The sequence below is a fragment of the Leptidea sinapis genome, chromosome 19, assembly GCF_905404315.1.
Source record: "Leptidea sinapis chromosome 19, ilLepSina1.1, whole genome shotgun sequence".
NCBI lineage: Eukaryota > Metazoa > Arthropoda > Insecta > Lepidoptera > Pieridae > Leptidea > Leptidea sinapis.
The window spans coordinates 12,591,431-12,610,217 of NC_066283.1; the positions used below are offsets into that span (position 1 = coordinate 12,591,431).

General features: G+C 36.1%; 1 protein-coding gene and 1 long non-coding RNA gene across 2 annotated transcripts in view; both read left to right on the forward strand.

The window, feature by feature from the left end:
- LOC126969748 (uncharacterized) overlaps positions 1-18,787 on the forward strand; it is a 304,380-nt gene that overhangs the window by 100,177 nt on the left and 185,416 nt on the right. The gene's annotated exons all lie outside the window — the stretch shown is intronic.
- LOC126969739 (trichohyalin-like) overlaps positions 6,476-18,787 on the forward strand; it is a 67,419-nt gene continuing 55,107 nt past the window's right edge. Inside the window, exon 1 of the mRNA XM_050815303.1 lies at positions 6,476-6,652. Within this exon, the coding sequence (XP_050671260.1) occupies positions 6,592-6,652 (61 nt within the window). The 5' untranslated portion in view covers positions 6,476-6,591. The remainder of the gene's footprint in view (positions 6,653-18,787) is intronic.

Below are 18,787 nucleotides of genomic sequence, written 5' to 3' on the forward strand. Positions count from 1 at the left end.
TGAAAACGCTACGTAGAGGCAGAAAAAAGTCAAAATTTCACTTCAATATTCAATTATTAGTTATGACATGAAACAGTGATCAGTTTTCTAGTTCACACGCGGAGTATTGACTTGTGTTCATCACACAGCGACAAGAAAAATGAAACTTTCCCACGCGGAGACGTACCTACCCCGTGTTATGATTAAATAACAATGCAGCTCTTACCCGTATCCAATGGAATAGTGGACACAGACTTTCTTGATGCAACAGGAATTAAGGAATTCAAAATTTATTGAAGCGGTATGCCTGTTCGATTCAATTTGATCCAAAAATACTTTACTTAAGTACCTACCTACTAATATAAATATTCAAACGTTATTACCATACTCAATAGTACGCATTTCATAAAATTTGCCACTCTTTCTTACAGATCATTTACATAAAAATAGCCAACGATTTCAGCCGGAAGACGTCCACCGTTGGACAAAGCCTCCCCCAAAGATATCCACGACGATCAGCCCTGCGCTGCCCTCATCCAGTGTATTCCGGCGATTTGGAACAGATCATAGGTAAATCTTTTGGGGGGCCTATCAACACAGAGTCTTACGGTACATAGTCGCCATTCGAGGACTTTACTATCCCAACGGCTATCTGTCATTCAAGCTATGTGCCCAGCCCACGGCCACGCCAGATTCGCAATCATCGGGCTATGTCGATGACTTTGGTTCTCCTACGGATCTCTTCATTTCTGATTCGATCTCGCAGGGAAACTCCGAGCATAGCCTTCTCCATTGCCCTCCGAGCGACCATGACCTCTCTCATACGGCCTATAGCTAGTAACCACAACTTATCACTGGCAACACAAGCTGTCTATAAGCCTTCACATTGAGTAACTGTGGTATTTGAGACAAGAAGATTAACTGAGCATTCCAAACTCTGTCCAAACGAGGCATTGTAAAGTTGATATTTTAGTTAGTGACGAGCGGTGTGGCTGAGGTTATGTCAAACAGGACTCCGGAACACTCGTATGAGAAATGAGGTAGAAGCACAGAATAAAGTAGAAGATTTTAGAGAGAAATTAAAGATTTATAAGAATTTAAAATAGCTCTCATAAATATGTCATGTTCTTTTTCGTCCAGAAAAAAAAGTTCATAACCCCACTCGAAAGGACGTGGGATTAAAAAAAATCGCTCATAACCTCCGCAAAGACTGGTAACGAAAGAGTACGAAAGATGGTGACTTATCGTCCGGGCGTGCATCATAAAAAAGCAAATTAATCCAATAATCCGCCATTTTGAATTTATTCACAACTCCCCATAGAGATACGTCTTCATGAATAATTGATGTTCCGTTTCACACAATCGATGTTCGTCTGGCTTGGATCTTAGCCTCAATGAAAGACATTAAAAACGGGCCAATGAACTACACTAATCTTAAACACACAGTAACACGCAAACACAAGTAGGGTACTTACTATATAGGTACCTACAACGCGAGCGGCATACACTCATCTACATAATTTGTCTAAAAGATATTTTATTAACTTGCTCACAAAGAAGTCAATTAAGTATTTTTTCAACACGCTTAAAGTGAGCCTTATTACATCGTAGTTAGGACTGTAAATCGAACTATACCACACACGTGCATAATAACACACTAGTGTATAATATAATTATCCCTACAAAGTTAAGTTAGTACTGCAAATTATATGAGAATAAACACACGGACGAGTAAAAAAATAAGAACTCCGTGTCACCTTACATAACAGTGAGGCACTAAAACAAGCCGGTAAACATAGCCTCACGCATACGCTTACACTAATACAAGTCGATCGGCCGCCATTATGAGATTTGCCATCGTCTGTGACAGATCAGTTTGCGTCGCAATAAAATATTTTAAAAATGCCGTCGTGGATTGTGAAAAAGTGTAAAAACAATAATATAAAAGTATTTGTGGACATATAATTATTTAAGGGAGAAAAAATTGTGTAACTGGTATACCCCGTAACCGCACACACACTAGCATAAAGGTGCTTCACTTGCTAATATCACGGCGCGGAGTCTTTCGTTTTTTACTAGTCCGTGACTAAACAGAGCATTATCAATTTAGCCGGGTAATATAGGTTTATTTGTAACAACAAAGAGGTTTTATGCCGCTAAAAATCCATTTACATTTTTGGAAAAGGTAGTATCGTTTTGAAAATTGTACATTCACCAATTGTCTTAATAATTAAACGAATTATACATACAATATTAATATTGTTCTTTCCTCGCAAGTGCGTATGAAACTCGTGAGCAACTGGCTCACTAGACAGTTAGACACTCGGCTGATTTACGATTACTGCAACCCACAGCCTCCTGTATAATGATCAACTTAACTCATTGTTTCATATTACAAGCAATATTCTTTTCAAGTAATCAATACGAATGCCTATTTGTACACTGACCTGTATAAATACCACTGAACAGAATGTTCCATATTATGTTTGACAGCAAATTTTTTGTGCCTATTTGAAGCGCCACTCGCGAGCGTCCAGAGAACTAGTTTTGACGTATAATACAAATGGCTGCGAAGGAACGTACAATACTCTGAAGTATTTTTGCATTTTGAATTAATTTCGTTTGTTTTCCGTGTTATTTATATACTTTAACCCACATATTCATAATAGTCTGCTAACTTAAAGAATTGCTAATTCCCACTCTGTCTTCTTCTATTGACCTTAGTCAGAATCAGAAAAAACACTCCTTAGCGGCTGTTTAAAGTTAGCGGACCATTATGAATAATGGGGCAAGAATCAACGTTATAAAGTACACAATTTTTTTGTAATTAGTTTCCCACCATCTATCGATGTTTGCTGAGGCTGTCATAACTAGTTTTAGTACCGGAGACTCTCGCTACATTGCCAACAGCGCCAAAATGGCGAATATCAAACAGGCATAAAAGCACTTTGACAGCCGACAGTCGAGTGGTATATAGTAGAGGTCAATGCTATTTAACAATAATCGTTATATAAATCGTAACCACAGAACATTATCACAATAGTTTTGGGTAAAACGAATGTAATATTTGACTGTAATACGAAGACACCTTTTTAATCTAAATTATTGACCTACTATCAGCCATCTCACTAATATTCAAGGCAGAATGAAGTCAAAGGCCTTCAGTTACAGTTCGTAAAAGCGTAAACGCCAAGGTTGCATGTACATTAAATTTAACCAACTGAGCAAAATGTGTACATATTTTATATTGTAATATATATGTATGCTGTTGGTAATTGGGCCATACTTGTTTCTAAATAAATTACTTGATTACTTAATTATTGTTTTGTAATATTTACTTTTTGTTGCATCATAATTTTTGTAATTAGTAATTCTCACTTATTTTTAAAATGTACCTGTAACGAGAATACTATATACTTAAACTACCAGTTATTACCAGTGGGAGGCTCCTTTGCACAGGATGCCGGCTAGATTATGGGTACAACAACGACGCCTATTTCCACATAGTTAAGAAGTAATTTTATTAGCAACATTAGGTATTAACACATTTAAATTATAATCAGAAGAAACATCTATCTTTATATATATATATATATATTTATATATATATACATATATATGTATATATATATATATATATTAAAGTTTCGTGTCACGTTGCCCGCAATGAACTCCTAAACTACTGAACCCATAAAAAACAAAATTTGCACACTGCATAGAGTTGATCAAACTTGAGAGATGCGCATAGCTGGAGTGTACCAAAATCAACAATCAATAAGAGTATTTTAGCATACTCTAGTTTAAAAAGGACACTTCCAAGAAATAGAGTATAATACTACTCATTTTAGTGTACGGTTGGCAACCCTAGTCATATAGGCCTGAATAATAAGTATAAAAATATAAATGTAGCTTATGTTAGTAATAATAATATTCAGAAAGAATAGTCATAAGTCGTATTTTAAAAGACGAAAATACTTACAAAAAGTTTGATGTTATGTAAGTATAATATTTTATATTATGTACATATCTAAACAGCAATATTATTTATTACAATACGCTTTGAGTTTGTGAGCTGAGATTATTTATACGTCTTGATACACTATGGACAGCTGTGAAAACATCGAAAAAAAATAGAATTCAGAACTAACCTCTATACTAAGCAATTCACGCACACTAACACAAAGTGTCATACAAATCGCGAGTGTAAGACGTAGCTTGTCACGCACACTAAACTAATATTCCTGGCCTGTTTTTCATCGGTTGTATAACATCAAAAGACTATCTAGACGTATAAATTATCAAAGTTTGTGAGTCAGAACGAGAGCTAATATAAACTAAAAACTAACCGGTTTTTTTTTCTCGCTTTTCAGCATTTATCTCGATCATTTTTCATTCAATTCGAGTGCTCTATTATCCAAAATCACCCTCTGGGCACCCAGAGAGCCCGAGATTTTCTCGGTGTGAAAATTCTAAACGCGTTTTCCCAGATAGGTAGGTAAGTAAAAATATAAGACCGCTTTTTGCCCCAAAAACTCCTAACGCAAAATATAGATGCTATAATTACTCATTATTACATACTTAAGAATAATATTTATGAAATAACTTTACTTAATCACTTATAAAATATCACATTAATTCTAATGGCAACTATTTTAATCAATTAGTGATCAGTACCTACTCAGTAGCAACAATAACAGGCAGGGCCGGATTTAAACTTAATGCCGCCCCTGGGCACCGGAAAATAATCCGCCCCTATACTGAAATTTTACATAAACGTATAGTTTATATATTTTATTTTTTTAAAACTAAAATAACTAATTTATTGCACATACTTTATGATATGTTATATATTCTAAAAACATGAATAAATATTTGTTTTATTTCTAACAATTATAAATTTGGTTAACTCATAATTATATTACATCGATTTTTTCATAGGCAAACACGTCCGACTTTTTGAATTGCGAATTGGTCGATTAAACAGATTTAATTAATTATATTGACCAATCTTGATCACTAACAAAAATTTTTTCACTTTCAAAATTTTGCCGCCCTGGGCACTTGCCCCAACTGCCCCTAGTGTAAATCCACCGCTGATAACAGGGCAACACCTCCGATAACAACACCATTTTTCTATATTTTCACTTTTTCCCACAAACACGCACGTTGCTAAATAATTGACTTAGGTATTCCAAAACCGATTATCACTTAAGCTGTAATTTATGGACAGATAAAAGGGTCTTGATTGGTATATTTTATACCTAGTCTTTTTAGATAAAATTAATGACCCATATCGGTGTATTTACTCACTGTTTTTGGTGAATTAGGTAGAAAATTTATTGAAGTAGGCGTTACTTTGCGGAAATCCATTAATTATCCAAATGTTTTGAGTTTTCTTGAGTGTTATATCGCCAATATTTGTCTTCAAAAAATCCGACACGTGTTTCGCATCTACACGAGGCATCCTCAGGAGATGTTGACTCGCCAAACTCGTCTCGTTTCAGTTAGAGTCTCGCGCCAGAGTTTGGCGAGTCAACATCCCCTGAGTATGCCTCGTGTATGACAAATATTGGCGGAATTAACACTCAAAAAAACTCAAAACATTTGGAGAATTAGGCAGATTCAATTAGAAATGTTTGTAAAGTTGAGTTTTTATGATTCTGATGGATGTGATCTCATGGATGCTAAAATACAAAATTATTATATTATATGTACAAAGTATAGGTACGTTACTAACATATAATTTCATCAAAAATCAAGCTATACGCGGAGTAGGTACTATGAAGAGTACCTTGCTACCCAGTTTAGCAGTGTTTAATTTCTATCGAGCTCTCCAGAATTATGGGTGACGTTTCAATATTCCCCTGACTTAAATATCAACAACATAACCCACAACCTTAGATTATTTATACGTTTAGATAGACTATGACAGCAGAAAAAAATTGAGTTTAGAACTAACCTCTTTTTTGAGCAATTCACGCACACTAACACAAAGTGTCATGCAAATCGGGAGTGTAAGACGTAGCTTGTCACGCACACTAACAACAACATTACTTTGAAATACACAATAGATAATTGACAAAAGCGAAATCTCACAACTTTGCGTAGCAACCTCTAAACCTAACCAATACATCGAAATTTGTTCAGAATAGGTATCACTGCTTTAAGTTTTTTGTGCGAATCTGAGCCACATAATAAAAATTGGAATATAATTTGTGTAGCGCCTGAGCAGGTCTACAAATTTTGAAGATTAGCTATTAACAAACAAACGAATAAATATAATTTAACAAATTTTATACTTAACATAATAATATGATTCTATTATGCCCTAAATACTACAACATAGATTTAAAACACAATGTATACTAATTCTAGATAATGTTTTCTCTAGTACGTAATAAGGTTTTCATCTTTCCTGACAGACTATACTAATGGAATCAAGTAATAGCCTGTAGTAAAAAAAGAAAACATCTCTCAATGTCAAATCAAACTGTAATGTAACAACATAATAACAACTAACAGTGCATTTGAGAAACAAAATTCGAAATTAGTCGTGAAAACATACCGGAGTGAATCTTTCTTCTTCAGCATTAAGGAGGTCACCGACTGAAGATGCCTTGGCCTGATTTGCCAAGTGCCTCCTACTATTCAGCACATAAGACAACTCATCCAGGTATCTGAGCGTTAAATTTGCCATTTTATCACGACACTGAACACGTAATTCACGATTGCACTGCACGAACTACACGTGTACACACGGCCATAGTTTTAACGATACTGAAGTCAGTCGGAACGTGAACACTCAAACTGCGGTCTGCGAACACAACACAAGTCACAACTCACAACGTTGGTCGTTGGCTGAACGTTTATTATTCGACATCAGCTGTAATGTACTCTGTGTGCCTGACGCCTTTGCCGGGTGCCCCAGTCTGTCCACTGTTAATAATTATTGTCTGAAGTCTGTAGCATCGAAGCTATGGCTAATATTAAACATTAAATCACGGACTGACTAGGATTATAAAGTATAAATGCTACAACCAACTCTATATATAATATTTGTGTTGATCATGTGGCTAAGCTGCAAATTTTACTGATTTTCTCTTGTTTATTCAAAATTTACGTTTTAAGTTTTAAAAATTGTTCGATGTAAGTTTTAGAAAATTACCTACTAATTCTATTGAATTCTTTAATATAAGAATGTCTAACAACATTCTTCAGCTGAAAATTCGGAGATTTTTGACTCCAAAGTTTATTTTTGGGAAGTAACTTTTAAATTTTTTATTATTTCAAATTATACATATATAAATATTCTATTCGGTTCAAAATTTTCTTTAAGTCCTTCTTTGTGTACTGTTTTTTTGCGTCAGAATATTTTCATTGCGTTATGTTATAATGGAATCCCTAAGAAATTTTTGTGTATATTGTGGTATGACCGCGTCTTAATTAATAGTAATAATATTAGTAAAAGTTAATTAAACATCTTGACTGTTGCCTCATAATTTTTCTTGATAATGTTATGTATGTAAGTACATAGGGACATAAGTGAATTTGTAAGAAACTGTCATAACTATATTGTTAACACCAGGAACAAAGATAAACTTATAATGCCTACTACTCGGCGTATATGCTTTTACAACAAGACTGTTCAAAATATATATATTACGAAATTCAAAAGAATTAAAAAAAAACGTTTGTGTGGTTAAGGTTACTATAACATAAATGACTTTCTCAATAATACCACTACTTGGGAATTGAGCGACCGCCCACATTCTATTAAATAATAAATTTTATTGTACGATTATACATCTTAACCATATTTTTATATTAAAAAAGAAGCTAGCTGAGTTTGTTGCGCCCGTTCTTCTCAGGTCTGAGGCATACCTTTCTGAATGGGTGGTAGTTTTTTTCTTTCAATAAGGGATTTTATATCCTATTTTGAATAAAATATTTGAATTTGAATGTGATTATGACGCGCAGAGTAAACAGGTTAACTTGCTGGGTAAGTCAGTATTCAATTATTATTTGATAAGGCAGCATTTACAAGTTATATTATTATCTACAAATATTAGCTAAAATGCATAGTTTGAGAACAACTACAATTTGTAGTCCAGTGCTTTCTTTGGTCCATGCGTCATGCTCGGGCACTGCTTGTGGTGCCTGGTCAGTTCTGTCTTCGGGAAGATTAATTTTTATATTGATTATGATGATGATAATATACCATTTTAAGTTATTAGATAAATATATAACTGCTCACACCTTTACTTATATAAAGTGTAATAGCTATATACACAATTATACATGCTGAAATATAAACTCGAAATTAAACTTTATAAAATATTCTTCAATTAACAATAGATTTCCTAACTCTACTTTTTATGAAAATATGGGACGAGACGATAATTGATAATTGATGAGCCCTGCCCATTACAATGCAGTGCCGCTCAGGATTCTTGAAAGACCCAAAAATTTTGAGCGGCGCTACAACTGCGCTCGTCACCTTGAGACATAAGGTGTTAAGTCTCATTTGCCCAGTAATTTCACTAGCTACGGTGCCCTTCAGACCGAAACACAGTAATGCTTACAAATTACTGCTTCACGACAGAAATAGACGCCGTTGTGGTACCCATAATGTTGCCGGCATCCTGTGCAAAGGAGCCTCCCACTCTCCCACTTAACCGAGTAGTAGGCATAACGAGGCAGTTTTTCCTTATGCAATGTTTACATTATTATTTTCACAGTTTAAATCCAAATTTTTGTTATTATCGCTCATCTTGTAACGTTGCTCCTATCCGAACTGGTGCAGAAATGATGCGAGCTGCTAACTGCTGTTGTAATGCAATATGTACCGTAGAGCGACGAGAAGGTACCGCACAGCACCGCTCTAATGTGGTCCGACCTTTACCATGAGGCGAACCTCTTGCACGACGCGTCTTTCTCACATAAAAAAAATCAAGTGGAAAAGCCTTTCGTGTAATACATGGTAATAATAAAAGAATTTGAAAAATATAGTAAATACTAACATTTATCACGTAATATGGTTTTACGTACGTGTCTGGGGTGAAGAAATGTTGGCACACTGTGAAGTGATTGCTAAAATTGTATTTAATTAATTTTTATAACAATTGGTCATAGACATGATGTCCATAATTTTAAATTTTAATATCAAACCTGTTTTCATAAAGCCGGTAATTGCGAGTCGCGCATGTACTCGAAGGGTTCTGTACCATAGATACATTACACGTACATAATATTATTATAACACGTGTCTTTTTTAAATGCTTTTTTTTTTTATTATTAAACAAACATTCCGTGGCAGCCATTTTTACATCCGCCATCTTGTTTTCAAACGTGTGCCCAATTTTATTTTAATCGCTTGATCGAAGGTAAAAAAAAACATGCTAACTTCAAGGATACTTCAAACATACATCAAAATAAGGTAATTAAAAAGTATAAAATACATTTTCATTGCAGCATTTTGAAGTTGGTGCCAAGTTAAACATATAAATTAGGACATTCAATACTTATTCTATTCTAAATACTTAGAGGGCTGATTTCACTATTGATGTAGATCGCGATTAGAATACTTTGGACTAAGATGAGGCTTAGCTTAATAAGCTTTTATAAGATACATAATAGCTTTAAGGGTAAATGTAAACACTTCTATAATAAAGTCCCAGCCACTGTTCTGTTATCTATAAATAAATTTAAATATTTTATAAAAAATATGGCTGTGTCGTAAATCCCATTACTCCACTGCTGAATATCTAAATGATCGGACAGCCTGGGACTAGATTGTGATTATTTTATAGCGATAGAAATACTGTACAATATTGTATATTTTTATTGAAAAGAGCGCAAAAAAAGAATGCTGGGAGAGTTTCTTGCGTCGCTTCTTCTCTCTCAGAGCGCCATTTGTTTCCGAAGCGGTAGTAGTATCTAGTAGTTATTAGAAATGACATCAAAAAGAATTCTAAAGGAATCAATTTTGAGAAAATAAATGCCTTTTATACCTTTTATGCCTTTTAGTTTCTGTAAACGAGTTTAGAGATTCAGTTCGCATCTCGCAAACACTTATAGCCTAATCGCGATTAAATGTTGATTGCCGAAGTTTGGGCGTATATTATTTCGCGTTCAATGCTTCCTTTCATACTTATCGATGACAGTTTTGACAGGATACATTCTATTGTTTATGACATGTAAACTCTGTTTTCGTGAACGAGCTTAAAATGTATTGGTGAAATCGCTTTGTTTGTAAATTATATCCTTACTAATAATATAAATATGAAATTGAATTTGTATGTTTATTTGTTACGGTTCAAGTTTTAAATAATCATTCGATCATCCTGAAATGATGTACTGACATTGTCACAAGGATCTATATCGTGGGCAGAAGCTAGTTTATTTATAAATAAGTAAATTTTACGTGCATGATTAACTGGTACGCTGACGTGGTCGCTAACTATGGGCCTTATGTGGAAGTTCATGGTCGCTTAGAGGGCAATGGAGAGGGCTATGCTCGGAGTTTCCCTGCGAGATCGAATCAGAAATGGGGAGATCCGTAGGAGAACTAAAGACACCGACATAGCCCAAATGATTGCGAAACTGAAGTGGCAGGGGGCAGGGCACATATTTCGACGGACATTGGGGCAGTAAAGTCCTCAAATGGTGACCAGGTACGGGAAGACGCAGTGTTGGTATAACCCCCACAAGATGGACCGACGATCTGGTCAAGATCGCCGGAATAGGTTGGATTATTGAGGATGGGCAGCGCTGGACCGATCGTCATGGCAATCTTTGGGGGAGGCCTTTGTCCAGCAGTGGACGTTTTCCGATGTATTCTGATGATGATAATGAGCAACTGATTTCTCCTATATATCTGACATAAGGAGAGATAGAGAGAGAGGGTCTAATGTCTATAAATTATTTAGTGTACAATTACGTCACGACTTTTATTAGTGATAGTCTTGTTCTATTTCCCGCCAGTTCCGTTCGTTGTGGTCTTGGTTAGACGCGTTGCATAATCATGAACAATGGCGAGCGGATTGCAAAGTATTTGTGAGAAAACATTTATATTAATAGTACAGTCTGTAGTCGTAGCATACAGAAAACTATCTTACGTGGATAAAATGACTGTTACATTAATATATGTGCGAAAAGATTGATGGCTGGTCCATGCGTCTACTCGTGAATGGGTCGACCTGTTAAAGTAAATAAGTTATTGTATTTGTTGGATGCAATTACAAATAACGACAGTAATCACGACCATCATGTTCACGAAGCATCCTTTACACAAACAATGAGTTCAAGCTCTAAAGATTGATGCATCCAATATACGATAATATATATTTATTAATTTATTCTTTATTACTTTTTTATGAAATTATATATATTTTTTAAACACAATTCATATATGGATGCTGCACCTTACAAACTAATTTCTTATATATATTACAACCATTGTAAAAAACTCTATTTGATTGAAAAGAGTGTGCGTTGAGTTTCTTGTATGTTCTTCTGACGAGCTCAGCTTTTTCCGATCATAATATGATAAATTCAGTAATTTAAAAGAAATATCTATAGTGACGATTCAAAAGCGCTTAGTTTATGCCTAATTGAATAAAGTTTATTTGACTTTGACTTTTGAAAAATAGTCGAAGAGCTTGATATTAGTATTATTAAAGGATAAAATAATATTCTATTTTAGCTGAGTAATTCGAATAGTACCTATACCTACAGCTGCATTTGTGTTAGTGTTGTCCGCGTGTTACAGGTAAAAATCAAAAAAAAAATCACCACCTGATGTGTGGCGGTTCTCCACAGTGCGGTTTTCAAGGAGCTTTCTTCCACGTACTACAAAGCTGTGGGATGAGCTTCCTTGTGCGGTGATTTCGGGACGATACGACATGGGTACCTTCAAAAAAAGCGCGTACTACGCCTAGGCCGGTAACGCTCCTGTGATTCCTCTGGTGTTGCAAGAGATTGGGGCGGCGGTGATCACTTAACACCAGGTGACCCGTACGCACGTTTGTCATCCTATTCCATTAAAAAAAAACAGGTCCGATCATCGTGGAGATCTTTGAGGGAAGTATTTTCCAGCAGTGGACGACTTTCGGCTGATGGCTTTTTTTTAAATTGCGAATGATTTTTATTTTTAAGATTATTCCTTTTTCTGGGCAGAAGATCAGCAGCTAAGCATCAGGTAGGCTATATACACTTATTCCCATAAGTAGTGTAATGTGATCTAAGATCTTATTCACGAAATTGATGCGTGTATTCAAACAATGCAAGTGGAACATGATGTAACTGAGGCAACAGCCTCACTCCGCGCGGAGCCTTATCAAATTAAAAAAGCAATTAAACCAGCTCGTTAAACAAAATAAGTGTTTGTGACACAAATGCTATTCACGGTTGTGGCTTTTATGGGTTATAAACTAAGTAAAGAAAATAACTATTACCTGGGGTTTAGTAATTCAAATTTTTGAAATTCAAATTCAAATATTTTTTATTCAAAATAGGATGTGACATCACTTTTGAATGTCAAAAATTGCAACCCATTCCAAAAAGAATGCTTCTGACCTGAGAAGAACGCGCGCAACAAAATACAGGGTGTCCCGTAATCAGTGGACCAACGGGATACCCGTGATAGGGGTGGTCATCATCTCTCGAAAACACCAAATTTTACTGTTCTAGGGCCAGTAGTTCAAAAGATATGATTTTTTAAGCATTATTTTGAAAATTCTACCCTTATCAACACAAAAGTTGAAAAAAAATATTTTTTATTTTTATTTTGCCCTGTTTCTTAACTTAAGGTGGCTGAGGAAACATGTGTCTTCACAATTAAATCCATTTTTGTGAATAAATATTGCCAAATTAAAAATTAAAAACCAAAACATGCGCAAATATCAAATAACTAAATTTGCAACGTGATGTTTGAAGCAAGCTAGTGCAAAAAAAATGTATGACAGCCTTGCGGACCATTATTTAAAAAACATCTGCAGTTCATACTGATTCCAAAAAGGTATAATTAATCATTATTGTGAAACAATAAAAGACAATAATTATTTTAAATCAACATTAGATAGCAATTTCTTGGCGGAATTTACAATAAAACAAAAGTAAATAGTTAGAATTTTTTTATTTATTTCTTATAATAAATGTTCGAAATGTCTTCCTCTTACTCTAAGGCATAGCCGGCATCTTCTTATAAAATTTCTTTTTAAACTTTTTAACGCCCTTTCATTATTTTTGACTTTTTCACTCACCACATTCAGTTTTTGTCTTAGCTGTCTTTCGTTATCGTTAACGGTTTCATATACGGATTCTTTAAAATATCCCCATAAAAAATAATCCAATGGATTAAGATCAGGTGATCGAGCTGGCCATGGGATTGTACCTCCTCGTCCAATCCACCTACTTGGGTAAGACTCGTTTAAATATTCCCTCACTTGTCTGCAATAATGAGCGGGTGCGCCATCATGCTGTAACCACATCCTCTCACATACCTCCTGTGGTACATTTGCTAATAAATTACTTAAGTCATTTCTTAAAAATTGCAAGTACCGAGCACCATTAAGCCTCGGTGGGAGCTCAAATGGACCAATAAGTTTACCATCTAAGATTCCAGCCCACAAATTGACTCCAAACTGGTGCTGGAATCTATCTTCTCGTACAATACGTGGATTCACAACAGCCCATTCATGTAAATTATGAATGTTAAACACTCCAACTCTTTTAAAACACGATTCATCGCTCCATAATATTGAATTGAAAAATAGTGGATCTTGTCGGCATCGGCGAAGCATCTCTGCACAAAAATCTATCCTCCGTTGATAATCAGCAGGTAATAGTGCCTGCACTCGTTGAATATGATAAGGGTATAAACTGTTTCTTTTTAAAATGCGATGTACTGTTGTTTTTGCTATACCAGTACGTCTTGAAATACGACGAACACTCGTAGAAGGTTCTTCTGTCACTTCGGCCAGTATTTGAAGTTCATCGACTCTTCTAGGTCTTCCCACGTTGTTTGCAGCTCCGGGAATTCTGCCTTCTAAATACGCGTTATTTACACGGAGAAAAATTCGATGATCCGGATAGCGGTCGCGATTAGGATAGCGCTCACGATACGTACGGGCTGCTTGCCGAGCGTTTGCATTACACAGACCGTAAATAAAATACATCTCAGCATATTCACGAGGAGTATAGGTATTAGGCATTTTATAAAATCCGGGCAAACAGTATCCAAATCACAAAGACAAACAAGGTCCAATTCAAGCGTCAGTCACCAAAAAAAAGAGTCGTAATGGTAGCGAAGTAAAAAACACGTGTGCAGCTACGAGCTATGAGCAAGTCTCTGATGAAACTAAGAATAATTTGAAAAATTAGGGTGTGGGGATCATAGGCGTCGGCCAATAGGACCCCGTAAACGAAAAAGGTACCTGAGCGAGAAAGAGATAGCATATTGTGTTATCTCTCTCTCGATAACAAAATAATTCTCAGAATAGATAGCGCTTAAATGTTTCTCGCAATTGGAGTCTAAAATTGGTTATTAAGTTATTTTTTTTGTAAAATGTAATATTGTTATACCTTTTTGGAATCAGTATGAACTGCAGATGTTTTTTAAATAATGGTCCGCAAGGCTGTCATACATTTTTTTTGCACTAGCTTGCTTCAAACATCACGTTCCAAATTTAGTTATTTGATATTTGCGCATGTTTTGGTTTTTAATTTTCAATTTGGCAATATTTATTCACAAAAATGGATTTAATTGTGAAGACACATGTTTCCTCAGCCACCTTAAGTTAAGAAACAGGGCAAAATAAAAATAAAAAATATTTTTTTTCAACTTTTGTGTTGATAAGGGTAGAATTTTCAAAATAATGCTTAAAAAATCATATCTTTTGAACTACTGGCCCTAGAACAGAAAAATTTGGTGTTTTCGATAGATGATGACCACCCCTATCACGGGTATCCCGTTGGTCCACTGATTACGGGACACCCTGTATATTGAAAATCAGGGACGAGACGAGCAGGACGTTCAGCTGATGGTAATTAATACACCCTGCCCAGTACAATGCAGTGCCGCTCAGGATTATTGAAAAACCCAAAAATTCTGAGAGGCACTACAACTGCGCTCGTCACCTTGAGACATAAGATGTTAAGTCTCATTTGCCCAGTAATTTCACTAGCTACGGCGCCCTTCAGAGCGAAACACACTAATGCTTACACATTACTTTTTCACGGATTTAAGTATTCAAGTATTTAATTATTTTTAGAATTTAAGGGCTGATTATTATTATAAATTTAATGCATCGCTCTATCTAAACTTTTCCATTTCTGTCGTATTAACTGGATAAAGTGTAACTCGTCAGCGAAGCCCTACCGTCCCCGTCTGTCGTATTTTTACAAATATGACATCATTTGTACAATCCCGATATAATGTTTTTATAATATCTTATGTAAGCAATTAACAAGATTAGATTCCGTGAAAGTGACAGCTGGGCCGAAACTACGTCATCTACTAGTACAAATGTGCGGGCGGTAATGTTTTATGAAATCAATTAGCTGATATTAGCGCCAATACTCTGTCGTTAAATAGCTAAAAACTAAGCGAATTTTCTAGAAACTGTTTTAATCACAATGTTAACAGCAGGAACAAACATAATATTTTTACTATCAATTGGAAGTAGTTCCTGTAAAACGTTCCAAGCCACAAACATCACATTTTAAGGAATTCGTGTTTAAAGTTTATTAAATATTTGGTTGGGGTACTATGTCATGATGTCATTTAAAGAGTGACATTAGAACTGCCATTTTTTGTTAGTCCGTTAATATGAATCACGTTACCAGTTTTGTATTCATAACTCAATTTCGACATGATTGTGGTTTGGAACGTTTTTCTGGAATTCCGTCCAATTATGCCTTCCACTCGGTTACATCGACTAAGTAAGTCTTTAGTTGGGCGATTTGCAACATGATCCCAGAAAATTAACAATTTAAATAATATAAGTATCTTACTTGCTGTTGCCCGTGACTTCACTGGCTAGCTTCACTAGAATAAAAAAGTAAGTATAGATATTTCGGTGCCGATATTTCGATCCATTTGCATGAATTGTGGTCGCGGCGGAAGTGCGGAGGCGGCGAGAACATCTTGACACATTGACACTTGACACTAATAGTAAATCAATCTGTCCACGTGGCGCTAATTCACGACATACACTACTGATGGCATCCATACTTTCGGGTCTTTTTGTTGCATATGTACTGTGCAGAGTGAGGCCATGGGATTCCATGTTCGCGCTAGTCTAAAACCATTCTCCCTATGAAATTGGTAGGATACAAACCACTGGGTTGATCTGCTTAAGAAATTAAAAAGCATCCTAACAATTTTAGGGAGAAAGGATTTCGACAAGCGCAAACATGGAAATCCGTGGTCTCACTCTGCAGTACAAACGCAATAACAGGACCCGAAGTTTGTAACCTTTATAGTTTCTGAGATTTCGTGATGATGAGTGAACGAATCAGTGGTATTTATATATTATAAAGATTGTAACGAAATTTTATTAAAAAAGAAATTGGCCGATCCTCTCAGATCAGAGGCAGACATTTCAAAAGTATGGGTAGCTTCCGATGTTCAATTAAGGTTTTCAAAATACTATTTTGACTAAAAATATTAGGACAAAAAAACCTAAGCTTAATACACGCTCATTGAATGAATAATTATATTTTAGCAATTTTCAAACATCAGCCTACACTCGGAGAAGTCTAAATCGACCGATTCATTTAATAATTCTCACGTAGTAGTTTGTTTGTAGATCCGTCAATTGTGAAAATAATATAAGCGAGCATCTAAAGTAAGGCCTTATGAGGAAGTTCATTGTCGCTCAGAGGGCAACTGAGAGAGCTATGCTCGGTGTTTCTCTGCGAGCTCGAATCAGGAATGAGGAGATCCATAGGAGAACCAAAGTTACCGATATACCACAGATAGTTGCGAAACTGAAGTGGCAGTGGGTAGGCCATATGTGGTCGAGCTATGGCTCAACGGACATATGGGCTTTGGGGCAGTAAGGTCCTCGAATGGCGACCACGTACCGGAAGACGTAGTGTTGGTAGGCCCCCCACAAGATGGACGGACGATCTGGTCAATATCGATGAGAGTGATGAGTTTGGGGGGGCCTTTGTCCAGCAGTGGAAGTCTTCCGGCTGAAATGATGATAATTTAAAGTAAACACTAATATGATATTTTCCCTATTTTATTTGAGCAACGGAAATACACATTTGCTAATATGTCCCGGACTTTTATAACTATTGTGTCTTTGACCTAGTATTAACAGTTATAAGTTGTAACCTACTTTCTTTGAAACCTTCAAAACATATTTTTCTGCATTTTCCTTTAATAGGATTCCATTGCGACAACTAGAAATGGAAATCTAGAACTCTTGGTAATTATATTAATACCTACTGCGTTGCAATTCTTAAGTTTGTCAAGGATTTCCGTATAAGGTATTATTTTTCATGTGCAACTGTGAGGCTGATGATTCTATGTCTAAGGGAAGTGCTGTCCCCGAGTAGCTATATTAATTTTGGTGCCAAATTTCAGCACTACACTATGTCTAGTTTTAATTTATTTAAGTGAATCTCAAAACATTTGACCGCGTTCAGCGCTAAGCTTCCCAATTAGTCACCCACATCGATATCGGGCATCGGCAACCCAAGTGGCTGGTCCATTGCTACTTTTGCGACTGCCCTTCAGCTAAATGGCTCATGGATACGCTCTCTCACCAACAACCTACACAACACCGATGGATGAATGTCTCAAGATGTAGACTGTCGAAAGAAGCGATACCTGCACTGTCCCCAAACTGACACGTAGACTTATCAGCCTTTACAGACATGACATCTAAATAATGGTGGTCATCCTAACGGATCACAAACAAGCACCTTTTCACAATCGGCGTAACGGACAGTCCTAAGTGCAGGGGCTGTCTAGCCGAGGACGAAACGGTTACTTAATTTGGAATTGGAATGTGCGGGGGTAGCCAACCAATGGGCAAAACTAATACGAGGCCTCTAAAGGAAGTATTCGAACACCTCAAGAATGTTCTGAACTACTGATGGAGCTGGGCTGGTTGGAGTAACTAGTTGTGGTTTAATTGCGGAAACAGGAGCCCCTATACTATACCCAAATCGATATAACCAAACGCGCTTTAAAAAATTGTTTGCCAGTTAACTCTCAGGCGATCTACCACTCAGTCGGTGACTTACCGACAACCTACGGCACATTACTGGCCGAAATCACCGTGCAGCCGACTTACACTGGAGGGTGTCCTGTACCCTAGGTGACCCACTTAGGCAAGTGACTGTATATCGTCTGGTCGCGAAACAAGCGTCCATGTTAATCAATATGCATGATCACAGCCCACGGACGACGGAATAACGAAAGCGTGTTAGATTTCGATATAAAAAAATATCCTTAGATCATTTAAATACATCTAGAAAGACTGTGAAAGCTGTGAAAATGCGTAAATATTGTTAGTTATTATTAATATTGACAGATAACCTCTATTTTGAGCAATGTACGTACACTAACACAAACTGACATACAATCTGCGAGTGTAAGACTTTAGCTTGTCACGCACACAAAAGTAATAAAGTAGTAGTAGTTTTCATCAGTTGACTGACTTTACCTAGACGTATAAATGAAAATATCAAATTATATCAATTTACACAACACCTTCTCGAAACGTACCTTCTTTCTGATGTGATAACTGGGGCGGAAAGCGTGTCATTTATTATCTACGTACGTCGTTCA